The sequence below is a fragment of the Cyrtonyx montezumae genome, unplaced genomic scaffold (genome assembly GCF_038088225.1).
Source record: "Cyrtonyx montezumae isolate F1298 unplaced genomic scaffold, pur_monq_1.0 scaffold_7, whole genome shotgun sequence".
In the NCBI taxonomy this organism is placed as follows: domain Eukaryota; kingdom Metazoa; phylum Chordata; class Aves; order Galliformes; family Odontophoridae; genus Cyrtonyx; species Cyrtonyx montezumae.
This window is the reverse complement of record NW_027072078.1, coordinates 2,188,603-2,210,243: the sequence shown is the minus strand read 5'-3', so window position 1 is coordinate 2,210,243 and position 21,641 is coordinate 2,188,603. Positions and strand designations below refer to the sequence as shown.

The 21,641-nt window shown below is 43.7% G+C and overlaps 1 protein-coding gene across 4 annotated transcripts in view; it reads right to left on the bottom strand.

The window, feature by feature from the left end:
* The window catches only part of AGAP1 (ArfGAP with GTPase domain, ankyrin repeat and PH domain 1), a 236,199-nt gene that overhangs the window by 155,485 nt on the left and 59,073 nt on the right, over window positions 1-21,641 (bottom strand). For 2 of the 4 annotated variants that reach the window (XM_065750750.1, XM_065750751.1), the window contains exons 2-6: window positions 19,473-19,531; window positions 15,523-15,610; window positions 5,090-5,175; window positions 2,420-2,561; window positions 319-453 (exon numbers count right to left, since the gene is read on the bottom strand). In XM_065750750.1, the coding sequence (XP_065606822.1) occupies window positions 319-453; window positions 2,420-2,561; window positions 5,090-5,175; window positions 15,523-15,610; window positions 19,473-19,531 (510 nt within the window). Of the gene's footprint in view, window positions 1-318; window positions 454-2,419; window positions 2,562-3,321; window positions 3,358-5,089; window positions 5,176-15,522; window positions 15,611-19,472; window positions 19,532-21,641 lie in introns of those variants that run through there. The other 2 variants (XM_065750749.1, XM_065750752.1) reach the window with 2 other exon arrangements.

Below are 21,641 nucleotides of genomic sequence, written 5' to 3'. Positions count from 1 at the left end.
TTCATCTTTTAAACCACCCCCCCCCCAAGCAGCTAGGTTTACTTCTAAGTGCCTACACATAACAGCCATGCTTACATCTAACGACTACTCAGCTCCTATCAATGTTCTTGGTTTATTTCTGACTTCTAGATCGTAGAAGACGATTTGCAACTACTGATTTAAAACACTCTTAATGCCTCCACAAGCACTTTGCTGATATCAAGCGAGCGCCAAAGAAAGCAGGAAAACAAAAAGGAAGAAGCTTAAAATGCTTTAGACTAAAAGTGGTATTAGGCAACATAGTACTGTGAGATACGGAGAAGAAAAAGCCATCCTTACCATCTTGAAAGACTCTCTCTACATTGAGACCATAGGTGGCACAGGTTTCATAGTAAGTGCATCTCTTGAGATCATTTGATAACTTCCTTGCTCTGGCATCATCTATGACACGTGGGTTACTGGAACTTATAGCATCTGCAGCAACAAGACACAGACGTACAGATTTTAACACAATTTGAGAACTTTCTCTTCTAATTACCAACGCCGATACAGTTGAAATACAAACCATGTAACTTCCAGAACCTTTTACAAAACAGAGGGCATCAATCCACTTTGTTACTAAAATCCACACCTCACTGATGGATCCTAAAAGCCAGGAAAAATGATGTGCTTATAGGTTACCTTGAGTACATCTGGGCCCCCAGTTCCAAAATAGGACATGCTCATGTGAAAGGGTGTGAGCTCTGAAGCAAAACATGCTTAGAAAAACAAATGGCTGGTAAGTATAAATGCATCAAACGATTTTTAAGCTTCCTAAAGCAGCAATGCAAACTTCACTTGGAGTGTAAAGCATGAAGCAGCCCTTATTTGTAAGAACAGAATGCTTTCAGCAGGGAATCGATGGGATGGAGGGAAGAAACAGCACCACGAAGTACTGTAACACCTAGAAAGAGTGTCAGATTTGCACAAACAGACTTTTCTTCAAAAACTAACAGACAGCTGGCTTACTCTATGAAGTGATATCGTATCTTAACTGCAGGCTTCTTTTTTTAAGCAGCAGAGGGCGCCAACAACATGCAAGCAGGAATTAACTGGGAATCACCAACTTTGCAAAGCCAGTTCAGGGCTGAGGTGCAGCCTGGGAGAGCCCTCACTTCAGAGATCCTTCCAAACAGACTGGTCAAACCTAACAAGTTGGTATCAAACGGGTACATTTCAGAATCAAGCACAGCACGTGGCCCTCTAGAGAAGTTTGTTTCTGCTTTTCTCTGTAATTTCTGCAGCCCTAGGAATTTTTTGGGTACCTACTTCCCTTTTTGTGTTTTCATCATCTGTTTCCCCCCTAAGGCCCTGCTGCTCTTCTTCCTTCTTTGCTCCCCACGCTTCCCCTTACTTCCTCCAGCACTAAGAGGGGCGATGGCCAAAATCAAACCTACAAAACTCATTCTTGTGCTCTCCCTCCAACTTGGCACAGTAACTTTGCATTACGAAGCAAGCAATGCTTCAGTGTGAAGGAACTCAAGAAACAACTTGTGCTACGCTTTCAAAACTGCAGCTCTCTGAAGTAAGGCAACTGAAGCACAGCACCTACGCAGGAAGTCCTATTTAGTCAGAATTTATGGCAGGACACCCACGTGACTACATACAGAGAACCTTCCACTCTTCTGATTCCACTCCAAACATAATCCTCACACTTAAATAGAAGAAAGCAGATACGTGGCTCTCTGTGGTCATTTTAGGGTGAGTATAAGCACTGTAAATCATCACTGCTAAAGACCTGTTGCATCCCAAGGGTATCACATGGCCATTGGTGGCCATAACACAGGCCCTACCCTCTGAGGAATGGCTGAAGGAGCTGGGATTGTTCAGACTGGAGAAGAGGAGGCTGAGGGGACACCTTATTGCTCAGTGTAACTGCCTGAAGGGTGGCTGTAGTGAGCTGAGGGTCGCCCTCTTCACTGATAGGACCAGAGGGAATGACCTCAAGTTGCAGTAGGGGAAATTCAGACTAGATGTTGGGAAATACTACTTCTCTGAAAGAGTGGTCAGGTGCTGGAATGGGCTGCCCAGAGAGGTGGTGGAGTCACTGACCCTGGAGGTATTTAAGGAACTTTTAGACGTTGTGTTGAGGGACAGAGTTTACAGAGAACTACTGGTGATAGGTGGACGGTTGGACTGGATGACCTTGTAGGTTTTTCCCAACCTTGGTGATCCTATGAGTTGCTTCCCCTTCTAAACCACTCCCTGCAGTGCCAAAGCCCTGTTTGCAAGCCAGACAAAGAAACCTGGACGCCAGCAAGTCACCTTGCTGACTACCTTCCAACTCAACACGAGCTCTCATGATTGAATGAGTGGGGCATCACTGATGGAAAAGGACAGGACATGGCACAGCCAACTTGGATCAGCCCGTGTGTTTGTGTGTAATAAAGAATGCACTTACCCTGTGTTCCCACCAGTACCATTGGAATTTCACTAGTGTTACGATAGTTAGCCATGCGGCTGTAGTAGTGGTAAACAGTCTGGAAGCTAACTTCATCTTCCAAGCTGAAGACAAATATAACAGCATCCACCCACATGGCAAACTGCAGAAGAAAAATGGAAAAGGCATACTGAGAGTAAAGCAGTGTAAAGGAAGAAAAACAAACAAACCACGCTTATCTTACATAGCGGGAAACTGGAAATAGAGAAATGCAGTGACCACAACCAGGCCTTAAAAAAAATGTGGTACATTATTAAAATAAATAAATTATGAGTCAACATCCATCGCTGTGCAAGTATCTGGGACACACAAAGATTTTTCCCCAGTGCTCACGACTGAATGGCTTGATCACGGGTATTTCACACTGTAAGCCCAACTGCTATCGGCACACGTTGGTTTTGATTCACAGAAAGAAAACATCAGACTCAGAATTGTGTTTGTGAATTATGAATGAAAAGTACTCCTCCCTAAGCACTCTGGAGTGTGTTATTTTCCCCACTCTGTGCCTGACATGCTCGCATGCTGGTGTGTGCGCGTGGGCAGACACGGCTGTGGATTTACAAGCACTGCTAATAATTCTCACATCTAAATCAATGCCCAAAAATATTACTTTCAGATTTCCAATTCTTCCCTGTACAGACGTTTGTACTGGACAACCAGTATGGCTGTCTCTTTCAGTGTGAAAGCCAGCTGCTCTCTCCTGGCACCAGAACCCCACTAGAAGACATGCACACGTGGAGCCCAAGGCAAGGTGCTGGGTTAGTGACCATGCAAGTTTCAGCTTAGAGGTGAAACAAGATGATTTAAACACATTTAACATAGCAGTAAGTGTGTATAGGACAGAAGAAGAAGAAAAAGCTTACCTCGCTGCCTTTATTTTTCCCTAAGTGATTCCATTCCTACCCAAATTTAGACCAATGGAAACAAGTTTTAGCCAGCAGTACTCATGCCTCTTATTACATTACTACTACTACACGTCAGTTAGGTTAGGGACACACTGAGCATACAGAGAGCTGCAAGCACATCCATTTGGGAAATGTTTATGTATATTTTGCAAGGTTTCACACGGCTTGTCTGGGTTTGTAAGCATTTAGCTCAGCACTAACAGCTCGTGCAGGTTTATCCTGCCCTGCTGACTGCAGTTCAGCTCTTTACTTACTGAGGTCAAAACTCTATCCCAATTATCCACATGCACATACTATACTGTTGCAAAAAGCAGAACCTTTAGGCTAAAGTAACTAGCCCTGCCTAAATTAGAAGGGAATATTGAGATGTAAACATTTTCCTTCAGATAATGTTCCACTTCTGCTATAAATATTCAGTAGCCCAGAGGCAAACTTTCTACGGCAGGAATTAATAGAGAGATTAAAGATATTAAATGTATGTGCAACTTGAAGTTATGCCCATGACACAACAAAGAGAACTGACGAGTAAAACGTGTCTTCTGAAAAGCAGGCTAGCTCTAACACCTTAGGCCTTTCATTACTTTTCCAAAGAGCCACAGCAGGAATTAAACACCCCAATTTACCTAGCAGGGATCAAAGGCAATGCAGAGCCTGCTCATGAGTTTGCAGATAGCTCAGATTAACTCTGGGAAACTGATTCTCCAGGTAGCAAAATGTTAGATGGCAGTGTGTCCTTAGACAATCCCAGTATTAATTAATTTAGACGAGTGAACTGAGCATCAAGGCCTGGCAACTGCTGTGCACTTCAGCCAAATAATTCACAGGCTAAAACAGAGAACTTCATTGAGGCTGCAGATGTGTGAGCCACACTTCCTTCCAGGATATCCCTTCTGGTCTCCGTTTCCCATATCTCCTTTTCTCTTCTCCTTTTTCCGGACACCTTCCCCCACGCTCCCATCCTCCTGTAGCTCACGAGCAACAGTGGAGCTCTGAAATCCAAGCTGCTGCTGCTGGCACTGCTCCCACTCAGCTGTTTGGCAGTGGTGCAGCTCCTGCTGCTGAGCTGCTACTGAACAGCTAAGCAAAGCACAGTGCCTGAGAAACCCTGCTGGTCCCACCTAAGGAAAGGTAGGGGGGAAGCTGGAGGGTGAGCTTGCGCAGGATGCTGCCTGAAGCCACAGGGGCTTCAGAATCACATAATCCATGAGCAAACAGCACAGCAGTGCCTTCTTCCGATGAGCTGCTTGCCTTCTGCAAGGCAAGGAGGTGACACAACACACAGAAACCAGGGAAAAACATGAGAACTCAGCAGTGACCCAGAACGTGGAAATGGAGCCTTACAGCGGCTCGGCAGGGAAAACATGGAAGCGATAAGGACTTGTACACAGGCATGGATGCTACTGAGTGTGCACCTATTTTACCCGTGTTTAATCAATATTCCTTCTGAATCAGAATGTAAAATCCGAAATGAAATGTTGTGCAATTGCAGTGATTATGCATTCAGTATAACTTACCCACGGACCTCTACTACAGAACTTGACGTTGTCGAAGTCACAAGTATTTTGTAAACAGTACTTTTCACCCGAGAAAAGCATACACATTTCAGCAGAAGGAAGATGAGCAGGACGAGGGAAAGAGCAGAGCAAAGTAAAGCAAGTTCTCTTCAAGGAAGGTTGTGGCAACACTTACAGGGAAGCCACGATGAAGCTCCACGTGCAATGCTCACCTGTGCCTCTGGAGGGCCACCTTCATCTCTAATCAGCAGCAGATAGCTCTGTCCATCAACTACTATCTCTTTCTTGAATCTCCCACCTGTCACACAAAGTGGCTCATTACAGAAGAGAAAAGGCACAGAAGCAAAACAGAAAAAGGCTTCGCTTGTGGAAAAAGGATGCCTGAGATGTCTCACGTGAAATGTCGGGAATGGAAATTAAGTTTGATTGCACTAGAGCAGAAATTAAATTTCTTCAGTTAAGTTTCATGCTCTTAAGGATAATGGAGCAAGAAAGCCAAAACTGCATTGTAAGTATTAACTCTCAAGTTAGATGAGGTTGCTTTTCACATAGCCAGGTAAAAGAGTCAAATGAGTTTCCTGTAAGCCTTAACTTTTCCTCAAGAGAAGCCCAGTTCACACAGTACACACAGTGTTATGAAAATGGTACTTCTACCGTCACGAATCACAGTTAGGGGAAAATAGTAGACACATGTTAGACAAAAAGCTACAATGGTGGCACCTGATAGAGATGTACTAACAGGGAATGATGAGCTCCTTCCTGGCAGGGTGGATTACAGGCCTACATTGGTGATCTAGATAATGACAGCAGACTTGCACCCTCCATCTAAATGTCATTCCTGGGCCTGTTTTTGCAGCACACTGTGTGCCTGTGCCAAAGGGTCACTGAACCCAATGCTGAAATGCAGCACGTAGCTGAAGTTATGCTCCCTCCCCACTGCCCATATGGTGACTTCAAGCACGGCCCAAGGGCGGCACTGGGACTGCTTTCCTTTGGGGCTGAGGATATTTCAGGCATCATGTGGCAGGCTTTGGGTGACAAGGAATCGCATTCAGGGTTTTGGTGTGACTGAGCCTAAACCAGGATTAGCAAGCTTGGGCTGCTTCAGGATCTGGGTCACATTCTGACTCCCGAAAGGACTCAGGTCACCTACTATACCACAAAGGTCCCCCATGCTTACCACCATCCAGCTGTCATACTTCTGAACTTACCAGGCTAAGATAAAACGTACCTACTAATTATTTCCTCACCCTCACTTTATAATCGGAGTTACCCTCAGATTTCAATTCTGTTTCCCAACAACTGCTCTCATACTGCCACACTACACGCCTTTCAACTCTTGATGGCTGAGTGAGCAACTCCCACTTGTTTTACACATCAGCAACTAAGCAAGCACACACAGGCTGATGCTGACCCTCACAGAAATTAGGAGCCTGAGACCTGCCCGCCTCCCAGCCCAGTACAGCACGTTTCAAGACCACGAACACTCAACAGTTCAGCTCTGTGCAGTGAATGTAAGCGTGTCCAAATACGTTTTGGGTTTAATAGAAGATGTTTGAACAGTGTTTTCTTCTTTTATTTTCATTTCCAAACACAGCAACAAACAGCATCACACTTACAATTAACTACACAGACTGATGAGAGCATTATGTACAGATTCACATCACCTTGGTCAGAAAACAAATTTCAATTCTGTCTTCCAAGATCAAGGAGCTGATACATATCACTAGTGAACTAGAAAAGAATAATAAAAACTAAATATAATGCTCTGAAGGGAAACTAGCCTCAGCTCCCATGAACTCCAATTAACCACATCGTTATTTCTCTATGTTGTCAATTAATTGTATACGCTTCATAATGAAGTGTTAAAGAAAATGAATTACTTACTACACAGCCCTGCAGAGGGACACTTTATATCTCTAAATAAATCCAGGATACACGTGACAGAAGGAGGGAAGCTCCGTATAATTACCATTTCCTAATTTGTTACCTAAATACTGAAAGCTCACACAGATAATTATAAAATATCACGAACCAAACGTGTTTAAGAACCACCTCATTATCCCCTTCTTGTTAACAGGATGCCTTTCAAACCTCACTTCAACTTCAAACACAGTCCTTGGAGGCATTACAAGCTTACAGAGAAAGTGAAATGGAAAGCTCAGAGAACTAGGAAAAAAAAATCCATAGGTGTAGTATTAAAGCATATATAGATCACGTGTGAGCAATGATATGAAATTTGCTCGACAGACACTTCAGGATCAATGTGATTTGTATTTATTTTAAGGGAGCAGCATTGGGAAGCTGGGCAAGATCAGTATCAGTTCATACATACTAATTTTCAGACATGCTTCCAATTTTACATCAGGAAGCAAATATTGTTTCTCCATAGGAAGCAAACACATACCTAGCAGAAGACACAGAGCAGCACTTGGGATGCATATGGGAACTGTTGAATCAGGGCCTGAACCACTGACTGATCACATGAGGTGAGCACTGAGTCAGCCGCAGGAGCACAGGTGAAGGCAATGCACCTGTGTGACCAGGAGGGGTGGAGTCTGGCTCCACCTTTCCTATAACACATTTAAGGGCTGACCACCACTGGGGAAGGATCTCTTGTTGGATATCACTCCTTTGGCATTTCCTGTCATAAGCCTGGGACATGGGTGAGCGTTCCCCTTTATTTTGATTGTCTCTTTCCATCATGATAATCTTTTCTAACTACACCATCTGTAAAGTGTCTCAACTACAATACTATCTGGCATTATTCATTCCGTTAACCATGCAGGATGCAACTCACAAGAGCACCCAGAGCGTTGTGTGCATTATTAGGTCAAATTCTGAACGTGAAATGCTCCAGATTAAAAAAAAAACAAAACAGCTTTGATCTACATGAAGCTAAACAAAGTCTGTGCATCAGCAATTTGCAGCCCTGGCTGGAGACAGAGAGCAAGACAACACTGGGCTGAAGGAATCAACAAAAGCTCCTTAATCTCATTTCTATGCATGTCACTCCTACAAAGGCTGACGGTTCCAACGAGCAGTGAGGGAAAAAACCATCCTTCAGTCAAAATTAATACTCATTTCAAATAGCACGCACATTTGTGATCAAAGATGCTCTAGGTTGTAAACTCTTCTTACTATGCAGGGAATTCCAGGTTTTTCACCCTGTTTGTAAGGCCTGGCCACCTCTTCCTCTAGCTGCTAACCATTCCACTGAGCAATTGCTCACTGAAGCAACCACTGATTTTCATGCTATGTCCCCAGGCTCAACTTCAGCTGCCAGGCTCTTTATTCGAGCAAACTGCCACAGGGATGGAGTTATCTTTTGGGGGGGGGGGGGGGGGAGCAAGCTGTATGACAAACCCACGTAGCAGCTGAATGCCTGTCACAGCCATGGGGGCAGGGTGTGGGGCATGAGGAAGAGATGGAAGGTAAGAACCAGGGGCAGCAGCCTCTGCTTTGCATGCCCAATAACATCACCTTCTGACAAACATGCTTGTCTCATGAGCAGGATCCTATCTTTTTTTCCTTAAGAGTAAAGACCACAGCAAGAATCCAGGCCCTTTTGAGAGAAATGTCCTACAAAGTCATTTATTCCCTCCATGTGTACATGCATCACAGGATAAAATGTGAAAGCTGCTCATTAAGCTCATTAATGAAGACATTCTAAAAGGATCTCCCACAACTAAGAAATGCTATAGAAAAATTACTCCAACAGTCCAGTAAATCAATGCCAGCATCTCCCAACATTACTTGGAAGTTTTATTTCAAGGAGGGCATCTTTTAAAGATGTTTTGCTCTGCATTTCTCGATTAAGCAAGTAAAGCATACACGAGGCATTAAAATTCATTTTCACCAGCATCAAGTTGTGCTGAGTGCTTGATGTCAACTCATATTAGCAGCTGAGAAGCCATCAGAAGCCATTATTCAGCCACACATAAAGTTAGCTTTTGGGAATTTCTTTAATGCCAAAAAACACACTAGATAATACTTAAGAAACCAACTGTGGTTAAGCTGGGGTATAGTGTAAGGATGGAGAAGCATCATTTTTGCTCGTGCCAGTGCAGTCAACTGCACGAGCCTTCCAACCAAATGCAACAGCAAAGCATCCTAAGTCTGGGCTGTTCAAGACCCACCATCTGTTTCTCCTGAAATGCAGATTTCAGATGTGTTTTAAAACGTGTGGATTGGTTGGCTAGAATATCAGCATTCCCCTTGAAGTACCAAACAACACTCCTACTGCCATCAGCACACCTTTCTTTCCCTCCTTCCTAACTGGAGCCCCCAGATCAGCTGCTGTCTGCCTCCTCATACATTCTTGCAGCCAGGATGATGAGAAGTAATTCAGACTGCAGCACGTGCCCACCAAAATCAGCTATTGTGATGGGCAGTAAATGACTGATGCAGCTGGACTCCTCCTTCGCTCACATTGTTGATCTTTGTCCCATCTTGCTCACTTTTACAATTAAAGCCAGGCACGCCCATGGGCACAAAGCACGTGTTATGTATTATCAGATACATAATTCAATAGTGACAGAACAACTGCCAATGAAGCACTACTATATCATCTTGCTATTCCTTGAAGGAAGAGGCCTTTTACAGAGGTAAAAATGCACCCGTGTCCTGCAAGTGAGCACTCAGACTTAAAACTGCTAGCAAGATTAGACAGCCATCAGGCTGTCGTGATGGAGCAACACGTTTTCACCCAACGTTTACTGCACAAACATACAGAAACTTTGGCACTGAGCAAATAGCAGCTGAACACATTTTATTTTGTAAGGATGCCCTTTTTCACAGTTCATTGAAGTGAAGAAAATATTTCTGGCAGTCTAACGTGGGGGAAAACACACAGCAGTAATCTGCAAGGAGCTCTGTCGTGTTCAGCCCCCGCTCCCAAGTGCCAACAGACCTGTCAGCAACACCTCTGCCACCACAACACCTGCAGCACTTTCTCTGTACACTATGTCCTGCGATTGCAGCTTGGGAGGATTATAAGCCTGACTCACTGCAGCTTCCTGCATAGCTGCTCCTGCATGTCACACTTCTCAACACCACGATTTCTAAGCTTAGCCCTACAAGGCACAGCCATCAACGTCACGCGTGCGAGATGAACCAGGCAGCAACACTCTTCAGATGAAGATGCTGAGGGACTTTAGGAGTTGCATCAATTTAAGGACTAAAATGTAAAGCAAAGAGTCACAGAATCTCAGAATTGTAGGGGCTGGATGGGACCCCTAGAGATCACTGAGTCCAACCCCCTGCCAAAGCAGCTCCCAGCCCAGGTTGCACAGGTAGGCAAATCCAGGCAGGTCCTGAACATCTCCAAAGAAGGAGACTCCACCACCTCTCTGTGCAGCTCCAGTGCCCCTATATATAGAGTATCCACCCATATATATGGCATACGACTAAGTTAATGGTCCAACTTCTAGTTATAACGCAGAACACCAGGCTTATCTGGAAGTCTTTTACTCACTCTTGACTCTCTTGGTGCACACCACTGACAGCAGGTGCAGACAGTCATTTGAATGCAGCACACCCACTAATTGCATATATGCTGCAAACCTAAGGTTTTTTTTTTTTCAAGCCAGCTGCAGACAAGTAACAAAAAGCAGCAATCAGCTTCTTTGGGCAGGATGTGACACTGCTTCCTTCTACCTACCTCTTTCCATCAAGCATTTTTGTTTTCTTCTCGTTTTAAGCACACCCAAAATACCACTTTCCAAACAAAGCTCTTTACGACGTAAGCCCCACGACTTAAAATAACACAGCTCTTCTTTACTGCAATTCCTTCACAATTAAAGGGCCTACTATACACTATATCACCAGCATTACAAAGCAAAAAGCACTTAATAGCCACTTCTGCTGTTATTATGAAGTCACAGCAGCACTATAAAACTAAATTCCAGTTTTTACCTGGGATGAAACTTTCAGAGAAGCCTGTCATTACAAGGGCACACATCCCTCAGACATAATTCATCAGAGCCTGTGAGTATTCAGTGCATTAAAGACATCATCTCAAAGATCACTCTGTCCTCAAGGCACAAGGCCTAAAAAGGAAGTCCCTTCGAGGAAACTGCTTCTTCAGCATCTTCTCCCCAGGAAAAGAACAAACACTAACCTCTTCCTCACATTACCATAGTTCCTTATTTGTGTAACACTTAAAGCAGCAGCCGAGTAGCCTGCTGAACAGAGCTTTTCAAAGGACTCACTAAACCACACAGCGAGTCTCGGGGGGGATGAGGAGAAGGGCTGTGGAACGGAGATTTCAGAATGCATAAGCACACTCTTTAATGCTAAGCCTGAAAGGCTGCAAGGCCCAGGAGAGCCACGTGCAGCAATACTTAAAAATCCTCAAAAAAGACGAGCGTTATTGCGTATGGGGATGTCAGTATGAAACACCAAACAACAATAATTAGCTGATACGATGAAATGCAGGGAAAGAACTGAAAGGAGATAATCTTGAAATCCACACCTAAAGCTATCCCTGCATGTAGGATCAGCAACAAAGGGATTAAAAAAGGACTCTGATGGCTTCAGCTGCCCTGAGTGCTACGGAAACCTCGTGAAACATCGCAACAATGATCTGAATTCAACGTGAAACCTTCCAGCTTCACCGTGTTACCAGGCTGGGAATTTTAATGGATGCAATCTACTTGAAGGGAAGCAGGCTCTAAGATCAACACTGCTATTTTAAACTAATAAACACTTGAATTCTTAGAAAGTCTCACTCTATAAGCTACATGTACGAGGACAAATATGATGGTGATTGTAAGGAAACTGCAAGCGAAAAAGCACGACGTTTTCTCTTCACAAAGAGCAAGTACACACTCTGACAACAGACTTCAAGGCTTTTCATTTACATTTCAGTTGGTTTGCTCACCAGGAACAAACACAGCTTAGTCTAGGACACATCCTCTTCTTTCAAACACAAAATATAAATCTGGTTGTTTAGTAAATACGGCCTCCAGATTCCTACGTAGTTGAAAAAAATTCAACAGATAAAAATAGCCCATGATTTGCACGTAGAGATTCGCAAACTTCAAAACCTCATGGCTCACAGGAGGAGTGAGAAATGGGAGAGAAGCAGCCCTGGGTCAGTGAGAAGGGGGGACAGGAGTTGCTCCAGGCACAGAATAGAGCCCATGGTGGAGCAGGCTGTCCCCTGCAGCCCGCCTCTCTTATTTGGAGCTGTTATTACAACTGGGCTGCAGCAGAAGCTGCACGAGAAAACCTAAGGACTAAAACCACTGAGCCTCACGTGCACTCCAGTGTCATTGCAATCACGACATGCCAACTGGCACGGTATCTAATGAAGAACTTCCAAGCCATCCTACCAACACAAACAAGAACTGAAACAGGCTACCATTAAAGGAAATGGGAAGGAAGAAACAGATGGACGCTGAAAAACTTTACGTAAGCAATAAAAAAAAAAAAAAAAGCCTTGGATAATAGAATTAGAGATGTGGAAAAAAGATACTTCTGGCAGCTAAAGCAACTCTTAAGAGCTTCTCTTTTATAGTGCCTACTGCACAGGAAACCTGGTATTGTCAGCACAGCAGGCGGAGTGCAGACTGCATAGGTGAGAGGCACATCCTTTGTTTTCAACACAGATACATGAAATCGTATCCAAGTACAGTCAGTGTTATCTGTCCTCTTCATGCTGGGTGTTAGGCTGTGCTGATGGAGAATCAGAGCGTGCTTCAGGCTGGAAGGCACCTGCATGGATCCCAGTGTTTGACCCCTGGCCCCACACAGCACCACCCAAACCCAACCCCCACGGCTGAGAGCAGCGTCCCAATGCTCCCCTGACACAGCTCCTTGCCTCCTCCTTGGGAGGCCTCCCCTCAGCCTTCTCTTTGGGAGAAACCAAGGGACCTCAGCCACTCCTCACACCCCATGCCCTTCAGACCCTTCCCCATCTCTGTGACTCTCCTCCGGACGCTCTCTGATAGTTTTATACCCTTCTGACACTGCCCCTGTGCTCGAGGTGAGGCTGCACACCAGGCAGAGCACAGCAGCACAGCCCCTGCCCTCACCTGCTGGCACTGCTGGGCTTGGCTCTTCTGCCCAGCCCTCCCATTTGTCCCCTCTCTGCCCTGGTGGGAGTCAGCAGCTCCTCCTCATTTAGTGCCATTTGCAAACTCGCTTAGTCTGCTTTCAGATCAAGTCACTGATGAAAACATGACAGAGATGATCTTGTGTCCCTCAGATAGAGCAGATCATCATCTTCTCTGGAACAGGTTGCCCAGAGAGGTTGTAGATGCCCCATCCAGAAGGCATTCAAGGCCAGCTGGATGTGGCTCTGAGCAGCCTGCTCTAGTGGTTGGTGACCCTGCCCACGGGGGGGTTGAAACTTGATGATCTTTGAAGTCCTTTTCAACCCAGGCTGTTCTGTGATTCTATGAATCAATAGTTATCACAAGACTAGTAGGTAAAAAAAGACCAAAATTAACAGAAATAAAAGTCAAGCCAAACAAGGAGACAACACTGCTCTATAATGTACCACTCCTCCCTCTTGGTGGGGAGGTTTGTGAGGGGGGAGAGGTTTTTGGGCAGCAGAAAAACCGAAGGAAACATGAAAGCATCTTTACATAACACTCATTTATTGGAATGCTAAAGCTATCTTAAAAGCCTGGGGGAGACCTGGCACTCATCTAATTTAGGGCAGGTTTCAGAGTAATTGTAGCAATTGAGAAGGCAAAGGATAGCAGAAATAGCAGTCTCTTGTTGTAATCATCATTTTCACACCAAGTATGCATCAATCATTTTACTAATTGGATACCACTTATATGATGCCTGATAAGTGTTGCTGTTTGTAATCCAGACAGTTATCTTTTTCTCATAACCAGTCAGGTAGCTGAGACTTTAACACAGTTCTTAACCAGCTTACCAAACCAACATGTTAAAAAGACCACAGAAAAGGACACAGGAGAACTGCATGGATGAATCTCAAGCTGCATTCTACTGCAGAATGTCACAGAACCATCTGTACTGATGCTTTATCCTCTACCAAATGACAATGTATGGACTTATGATAAGAAAACACTGTGACAAATCATTTTTACCCATGTTTACTAAGGAGAGACTATATATTTTTCTTCAATATTAACTCGAGTTGAAATCCTGACCCTGTTGCTTTCAAGGTGAACTGCAGATCTTTAATTCCTTCAGTTTTTCTGCTGTTAATGAAATGGAATGGTGTAATTAGTGAGGCCTGTCAGCCACACTTACGTGCACAGGAATGATTTGACAGTGCTTTTGAAACCTAACCCTGTCGGGAGAAGCTCCCTGAACGTCACTCAAGCACTGCAAATAAAAATCCTTGAAGACAAAGAGCACAGCTGGCAACACTCTCAAGGAACACTGCCTACAACGCTCGTAGTTCGAGGGAAGAGCACTAACCCTGTGATTAATCAATCCATTTAAATTTGGAAAGGCTTTTCTTTCTGTTCATAGAGTGAGGGGGCTCACTGCTTTTTGAACACTTGCTTGTAGCACACCTGCATGCTGCACAACCAATTCTCATTGCCAGCATCTCAAAGCAGGCCTCTGTGTCACCTAACTGCAGCTCTGTGGCAAGGAGGAATTATCACCCCATCCACCCTAGCAGAAAACATGCAGGGCGAGGTTATAAAACGCTGTGACTGCAATTACACAACAACAGCCTTGTCACTCACTCCTTTCCTCTCTCCTCCCATTTTTACTACAGTTAGAGACTGTTAGAAAATCAAGTCAAACACTTAATGACTACCTTTGGTAAGAGTTAATTCAAAACAGATGTTATCAGAGATGCGTGAAGCTACCTACTACTGCTGAAAAGACAACTACAGCAAGGGACAACAACAGTGAGATGTACTGAAGACTTGAAATCAAAAAGAAAACAAATCAATATGATACACAAAACAAGGGGAAAATGCTACAGTACAAAAACTGCCTTCTGTCTCTTCAAAACAAGAGCTGCCAGGAAGACAATGTATAGTTACCTGCATCCATATCTGCAAAGAATGGAACAGCCAGTAAGGAAAAGAAGGAACCAGAAATTCAGTGTCTCAGAGATGGATTTTAAAAGTTCATAAGGAGAATAAATAAAGAAAATTTTAAAATATTTAGTGTACGACACTACTATAAGGCACTATGATATTTATGATTTCAAACTACAAATAGGAATTATTGCTACACACTACTTTTCAGGTACACATTAATATTCTATGGCATAACAAGAAGCTTCAGGGGTTTCGTTTTTCCCTTTTCCCTTTTTTAATACATTAAACAAGGAACAATTTGCATCTTTAATTCAGCTTGTTGCGTTTTTTACTTCCCCAGCACGACAAGGTGAAGGGCCCAGTTCTCCAGAAACCAAATACCAGATACAGTAACTGGCATCCAAGAGCACTACAGAGGGCAGTAAACTCTTCTCAGTACAAGGCTATGAGCTTCCCACATGGACAAACAACGGATGCAGAAGCGTTTAGGGATGTGAAAAAGGTTAAATTCACTTATTTCACGTAGTGATCTCAGTTTGGAGAATGATCATTGAAAAAGGGCAAACTGGATTCTTAACTGATTCGTTTCTGCATGATTATAAATGAATAAAGATGCAGTCTGGAAACAAACAAACAAAAAGATTTGCATATCCACATACCTTCAGGTGATTCCTCTTGGACATAGGTGCCAGTCAGATACCGGTGTACAAGTGCAGACTTGCCACTAGCTAGGTTTCCCACAATCCCCTGGGGAAAAATAAAAGCAAAAAAATCAAACCACAATTAACTCCAAAAAAAAAGCAGTATGCTTAAGTACAGCTGCTCCAAAGGGATGTGGGGAAAAATACACAAGTACACAATAGAATTCTGCAGACATTTTGAGAGAGGAGATGGGAACTAGTTTCCTCTTCGACCTACGCTATTCTACAAGTCTATCTTGACCCAACCAAAAGATTAAAACACAAGCTCCCTGCAGACAGGATGAACTCTCCGTTGATCTGCCTGTGGTTGCCAAATACAGGCAGGATGAACAGGTTACATATTGACACAGTCACCACTTCATTTTCTTAATCCTAATTGGTGAGAAGCTATCCTCCTCATTAAAAACTGCTTAAACCAACGGGGTGACATCACCTTAAAACGACCCATTGATGGCTTTAGAGTTTGTAGTTTGGAGAGGGAGCAGCAAAGACCGCCATTTATTCTTTACAGCTGTGAACAACCTTCAACTAAACCTAATACAGGAGCGTTGTGGAGGATGCCCATCACTCTACAGTTGACAAGAAAGGTCAGCTCAGATAAAACAAGGCAAATGGAAGACAATTTCACATCACCTGTGATAGCACAAGCTTTAAGTGTAATGAACAGTGTGGGCTACAGTGAAAGAAAAAAAACCACCAAAAATCCAGAAGGATTTCAGAAGTAATGGCAGACATGAGAAACACATAGTCTAAGTTGGGGAATGAGAGACAGGAGAGGAAAGACAGGAAGCTTCACTCTTGGAGCTAGCAAGAAAGAGCCTGAACAGGCAGAAAATAAACTGTAATAAAAAAAAAATGGCATAGGAAGAAACGTGACACAAGGCTTACTAAGTGCAGCTGCTACCAAAGGGCAGTCCCACCAAAATGAAAAGGAATCCACAGCCCTAGCGGCTGGACTACGGACATCTGCTTGTTAAGCACTGAGCTGACTTTGAAGAGCATTTCAATGTGCACCCTGGGTGGTTTTAATTTCATTTACATCTAAGAAATTGCAAGCCACGCTAACATATGCCCAAATGCCTACGTCTGAAAGGCAGCGCAAACACCGCCTCGGCAGATGACTAACCTTGCATTCTCAGACACTGCTTCCATGGGGCAATGCTCTCTGGGAACACAGCACAGTTGCATCTGTATCTGGCCATGACAAAGCCATTTATCAGATCTACCTTCCCCTTCGAGGCTAACGAATGTATAATTCCAGGGAATTATATGTTACGTGCACAACTGCAACACTGCCAACTTTCACTCCTGGAATTCTGGAGCCATCTCTGCAACCCTTGCTGGTCGTCTGTTCCCTTCAGCAAGCAGCTGATGAGAATGCTATATACACTGAAGCAGCTTAGAGGAAGCTGCATTTCATATTCTCCAAGCAATCTCCCCCCTCTCCTTCCCCATTTGCTCTGTGTCACAACAGAACAAACCAAAAATAGCACGCAAACTAAAAACCCCATCTCTAAGTCAGTAGATTAGACATATCACTTACATCAGCTCCTCCACAGATAGTCAGGCTAAAGCCCTCACTAACACCATTTCTGAAGAATTGGTAAACACGTAAATTCTGCCTGGTTTTGCTAGGAAAATGATGACAGCAAGGAATATTTTGTGTTTCTACTTTAAAGCCAGAAGCTCCAGACTTCATGAAACAACACAGTGAAGCTACAAGGCATCCATAAACAAAATCTGATTGTGACACCAACCCACCTTAGACACCAGAATAAATACCCAGTGGGTTTGGTGTTTTTATCCCCTAAATAGGGCAGCAGCTGAAGAGGCCTCACAGCACTGAACACCACGCAGACTGCTACAGCTTACAAACTTTCTACTCCCTTTAAGCTTCTGTACATCCTAAAGGTGTAACAGCTGCTATGGAAATGAAATTTCAACCCCAGTTTAAAGACTGCCCAGGCACTGCAGTGAGCAGTCCCTCCCAGCAAGCTACGGACCATCTTTTCCTACAGAGCACAGTGAGGGTTCCTTCTTAAACCAGCAGCATTAAGACTCACCTCCACATCTGCTCTTGACACTGATGGGAGCAAATACTTCTCATACCTCTCTGACATGCCCAACAGAGCCACAACACAATGACAGTGCTGCAGCAGAAGAGAGCAGCCTGGCATTCAATACGACCTTTTAATCCCTCTCATATAGCCAAGAGCTGATGATTACTCTGGACTCACTATGGAGACCTCCTTCCCAAGGGCAGATTTTTCCCCAAGAAAGGGGGAGCAAAGTTAAATAGAGGACTTAGTTTGCCCTTTCTACTGGAGTACAGCACTGGGACACGAGAACCAAGATGAAAGTATTCATCTAATGCAGCCTCAGGGCACAGATAGTTCCTGTGATACCAAGACCACTCCTAATGCTCCGAGATTGTTTGTGCTCTGTATTACAGCACAGGAACTACAGCTTTGGACTCAGCCGCAAGCCACAAGTTTATTCCCAGGTGTTAGCAATTGGTAGGGCCAGGAAGGGGGTGGGATGAAAAACAAAACTGTAGATCCTAGCCAGCATCAACTAGCTACTACCACAGTGCACTGGACTCCATCCAACACCTCTCAGTCCTAAATTCTTTGTGTTTTCTTCTGCCAGATTATTTGGGAGATAATTGTCTTCTAGTAGCATAGCTCTATCCACCAACTACTTCATTTCTCTTCGGCTTACCTCGTGCATCAGTGGAATAAAAACAGGAACATAACTCCAGACAGGAGGAACCCGTTTCCACTGGAACACCATTGCAAGCTAAAGCATTTGTCATGTTAAGTTTAACCTCTGCTTTCTCCATAAACATTATCACCAACTCTGATTTGGAAAAAGTAATCTGCCACGTAAGAGCTGGACTAACAAAGCACAGCCCCAGCTGTCTGCTCTTGAACTGATATATTTTTGTCCAACTCTCTTCGCCACTCAGCAAGCAGATGCTGGAGTAGGAGCAACTCCAGCATTGAAAACAAGACAGAAGTGATTTATGCACCAAGTGCTGTCCAGCCTTACGACCATCCGAAGCACATCACAGGTGCCCATGTTATTAGCACCCACAGTACCTTGAACACCACATCAGTTTTTATTGACTGAGAAATTAACTGTATTTAATTAAGTCTGGACTTTCGTATGGTAAACATCACAGTGATGTTTGATGTCGGCAAGTAGGAGATTTCAGCCTTCATCTCCAACCTCAGTGTTTCTAACTTTAAAAGAAGCTAACTTGGGAAATTCCCCCAATTTGTCTATGTCCTTTTGCCTCTACTTCCATCCATTCGTGAAACTGCTTGGCCAAAGGAAAAACTATCTTAAGCAGCTACTGAAGCATTGTTTGCTCTTCTAACTAAAACGTTTTTGATTCCCTAAATTAAAGCCCCAAACATTTCTCTTTTCATTAAGTACAATAAAAAGCTCTGAGCAATATAAGCAAACAAACCACCAGACAGAACATTTATTCTTAAATTCTTTTAAGACAGGGAGAGAAGACATTTGGTCCTTGAAGAAACAGCGTAATGTTCTTACAGCGAGATAAAAGGAGCTTTAGATATCACCTGCTAGCTTTCAGTCCCCCCTCTTACAGAACTGTATGACCTTCCTATCCTGAAGATCACTCCAGGAAGCTGGTTCTAGTAGGCAAACAAGTTCAAATAGAAGGAAAACACACAAGTGGATCTTTGAACAAAAAAAAACAAAAAAAGAAAACATATAACCTTCAGAGCTTTATTTTGAAGCAAACATTCCACTTTCTAAAGCTACCTTCTATGGTTTTTTTCTCTTAATGGTGAATTTAATGAACCTCAGGTGACTTTTCATTTCCACACAGCCTTTTCAGAATGGTTTTCAGAGAAAGAAGGGAATATAAAACTCACCACTTTCAGCTCCGGTACAGAACGGCTTAGTGTCCATTCCTGGCTATTTACAAAGGCATCTGTAAGAGCAGAAAACAGTCACCAAGTCAGTACAATGACATTTAACAGTCTGCTGCCCCACACTCCACATTAAGATACTTGAGAATTCAAGAGATTGATAGGCCAACACATTGAGTTGGGATAAATTATACACACCCTCAAGAACCTGCATGTCATCGGACACACTGCCTGTGCTATATCACCTCAGCTGGAATGAAGATGACCAGCACTCCAGTCCTGTGTTATGAGAAAGCTCTCCCAGTCCGTATCTATTTCAACTGCTTCCCATCTACCATGCTACAAGTTCTCTATGAAGAAAGCCTTGGATGGCTCATCATGCTCTATGTCAACAGTGGTTGTTCCCAACATCAGTGGTCCACCCAGATGAAGGAGAACATTGGTCTGTGGAAAACATGCTGGTTTTTCACTGCACGCCACACAAACTGTGAACAACTGCAATTGCAAGCATCTAGGGCAGGAGGAGATCGATTGCTGCCAAATTAGCAAGTAAAGATCCATCACTGCTCCCAACAGAAAGTCAGAGCTGCACCTCACTGAGGCTCCCACACACACAAAGAAGAGAGAAATAACGCTCCGTTCTTCAACGACCAAAAACTTCTCTCATTTTGTTCCTTCTAAAGGTCTAGACAACTGAAAGCAAAAGGATAAACATGTTTCAGTTAGGAATTCAAACAGCATTCTTCTGACACATGAGTTAACGTTTTCCAAAGCAACGCAAAACTGATTACATTACTGTGTCACAGACTACTCCCACCCAGCGCATTAGATCCAACTCTACAGTAATTAAAGAGCACTGAAGAAGTGCCAGTGTAACAGATCCAATTCTCAGTGCTACCAGAAATAACAGGTGGAAAGTTACGCCTGCCTACATTGTCCATAAGCATGCAAAAGCTTTGAACACAGATGTTTTGGGACTGGTAGACCAACCTGCAGAAGAAGACAACTGCATTCTCCCGCTGAATCCAGAATATGAAGTATTCAGAAGCAACTTCCTACCCTAAATGGAATCCTTAGTAGTTTAAGAAACTGTTTGAAAGTAAACTTCCCCACTGCTTAAATAAAAGCAATCTCAAAGCAAACTTGTACTCTGCATTATATCTCTATTGCTCATTATAGATATATCACTCCTGCTCGATGTTATGAAGATACATTTGTGTATGAGGACTATTGAATCACGGCCTGAACCACTGACTGATCACCTGAGGTGAGCACTGAGTCAGCTGCAGGAGCACAGGTGAAGGCAGTGCACCTGTGTGACCAGAAGGGGTGGAATCTGGCTCCACCTCTCCCAGACCCCATTTAAGGGCTGACCACCACTGGGGAAAGATCTCTTATTGGAGATGCCTCCCACACGGAGTTCCAGGTGAGCCCTTCCTAATTTATCAGGTGCCTTTATACCATCTGGATAAGCCATCCAAAAACATACGGTCCGTCTTCATTACACTGTTCGGGTATTATTCATTCAGGGTATTCACCCTACATCACCCTACAATTTGATGTTAACTTGGAAGCCTTCCCCAACTTTAATGCATCATTTAACATTTCAGCGACAAAGAGAAGCTTGTGTGTACCTAGCAGGAAGTGTATTTGGAAGAAAACCTTTAAAAAACAGCTATCTTGGGATATTATAATCTTGAGCTCTCTCTCAGTCACTCATTGGAAGGAAGAGTTGGGTGAAGATGCTCTGCATACAGCATAAGTTTGGATCAGCCCTTCAGTGCACTGTAAGAGAAGCTGCTATGGTTACTAGGTTCCTGCTACACGATGTGAAGAAAAAGCAGAGGTAATCAAAACCTGGTCTCCCAGGGTTACAGCTGCTTTGGATGGCACTGCACACCAGTTGAAACAATCTCGTGTCAGAGTCAGGCACGACTGGTAAGCATGCAACATGAGGCTCACAAATACTGCTCCGACTATTAAATCAAACACAGCTTCACATTACTGCTTTATCCTTCGCGATCATATCAGCGTTTATGACAGTACAGGCATTGGTTACAAAAGAAAAAGCTCCAATTATTACTAAATATCACAGAACCATTTGAGTTGGAAGGGACCTTTAAAGGGTCATCTAGCCCAACTCCCAGGCGTGCTTTGGATAAGCAAAGCAAG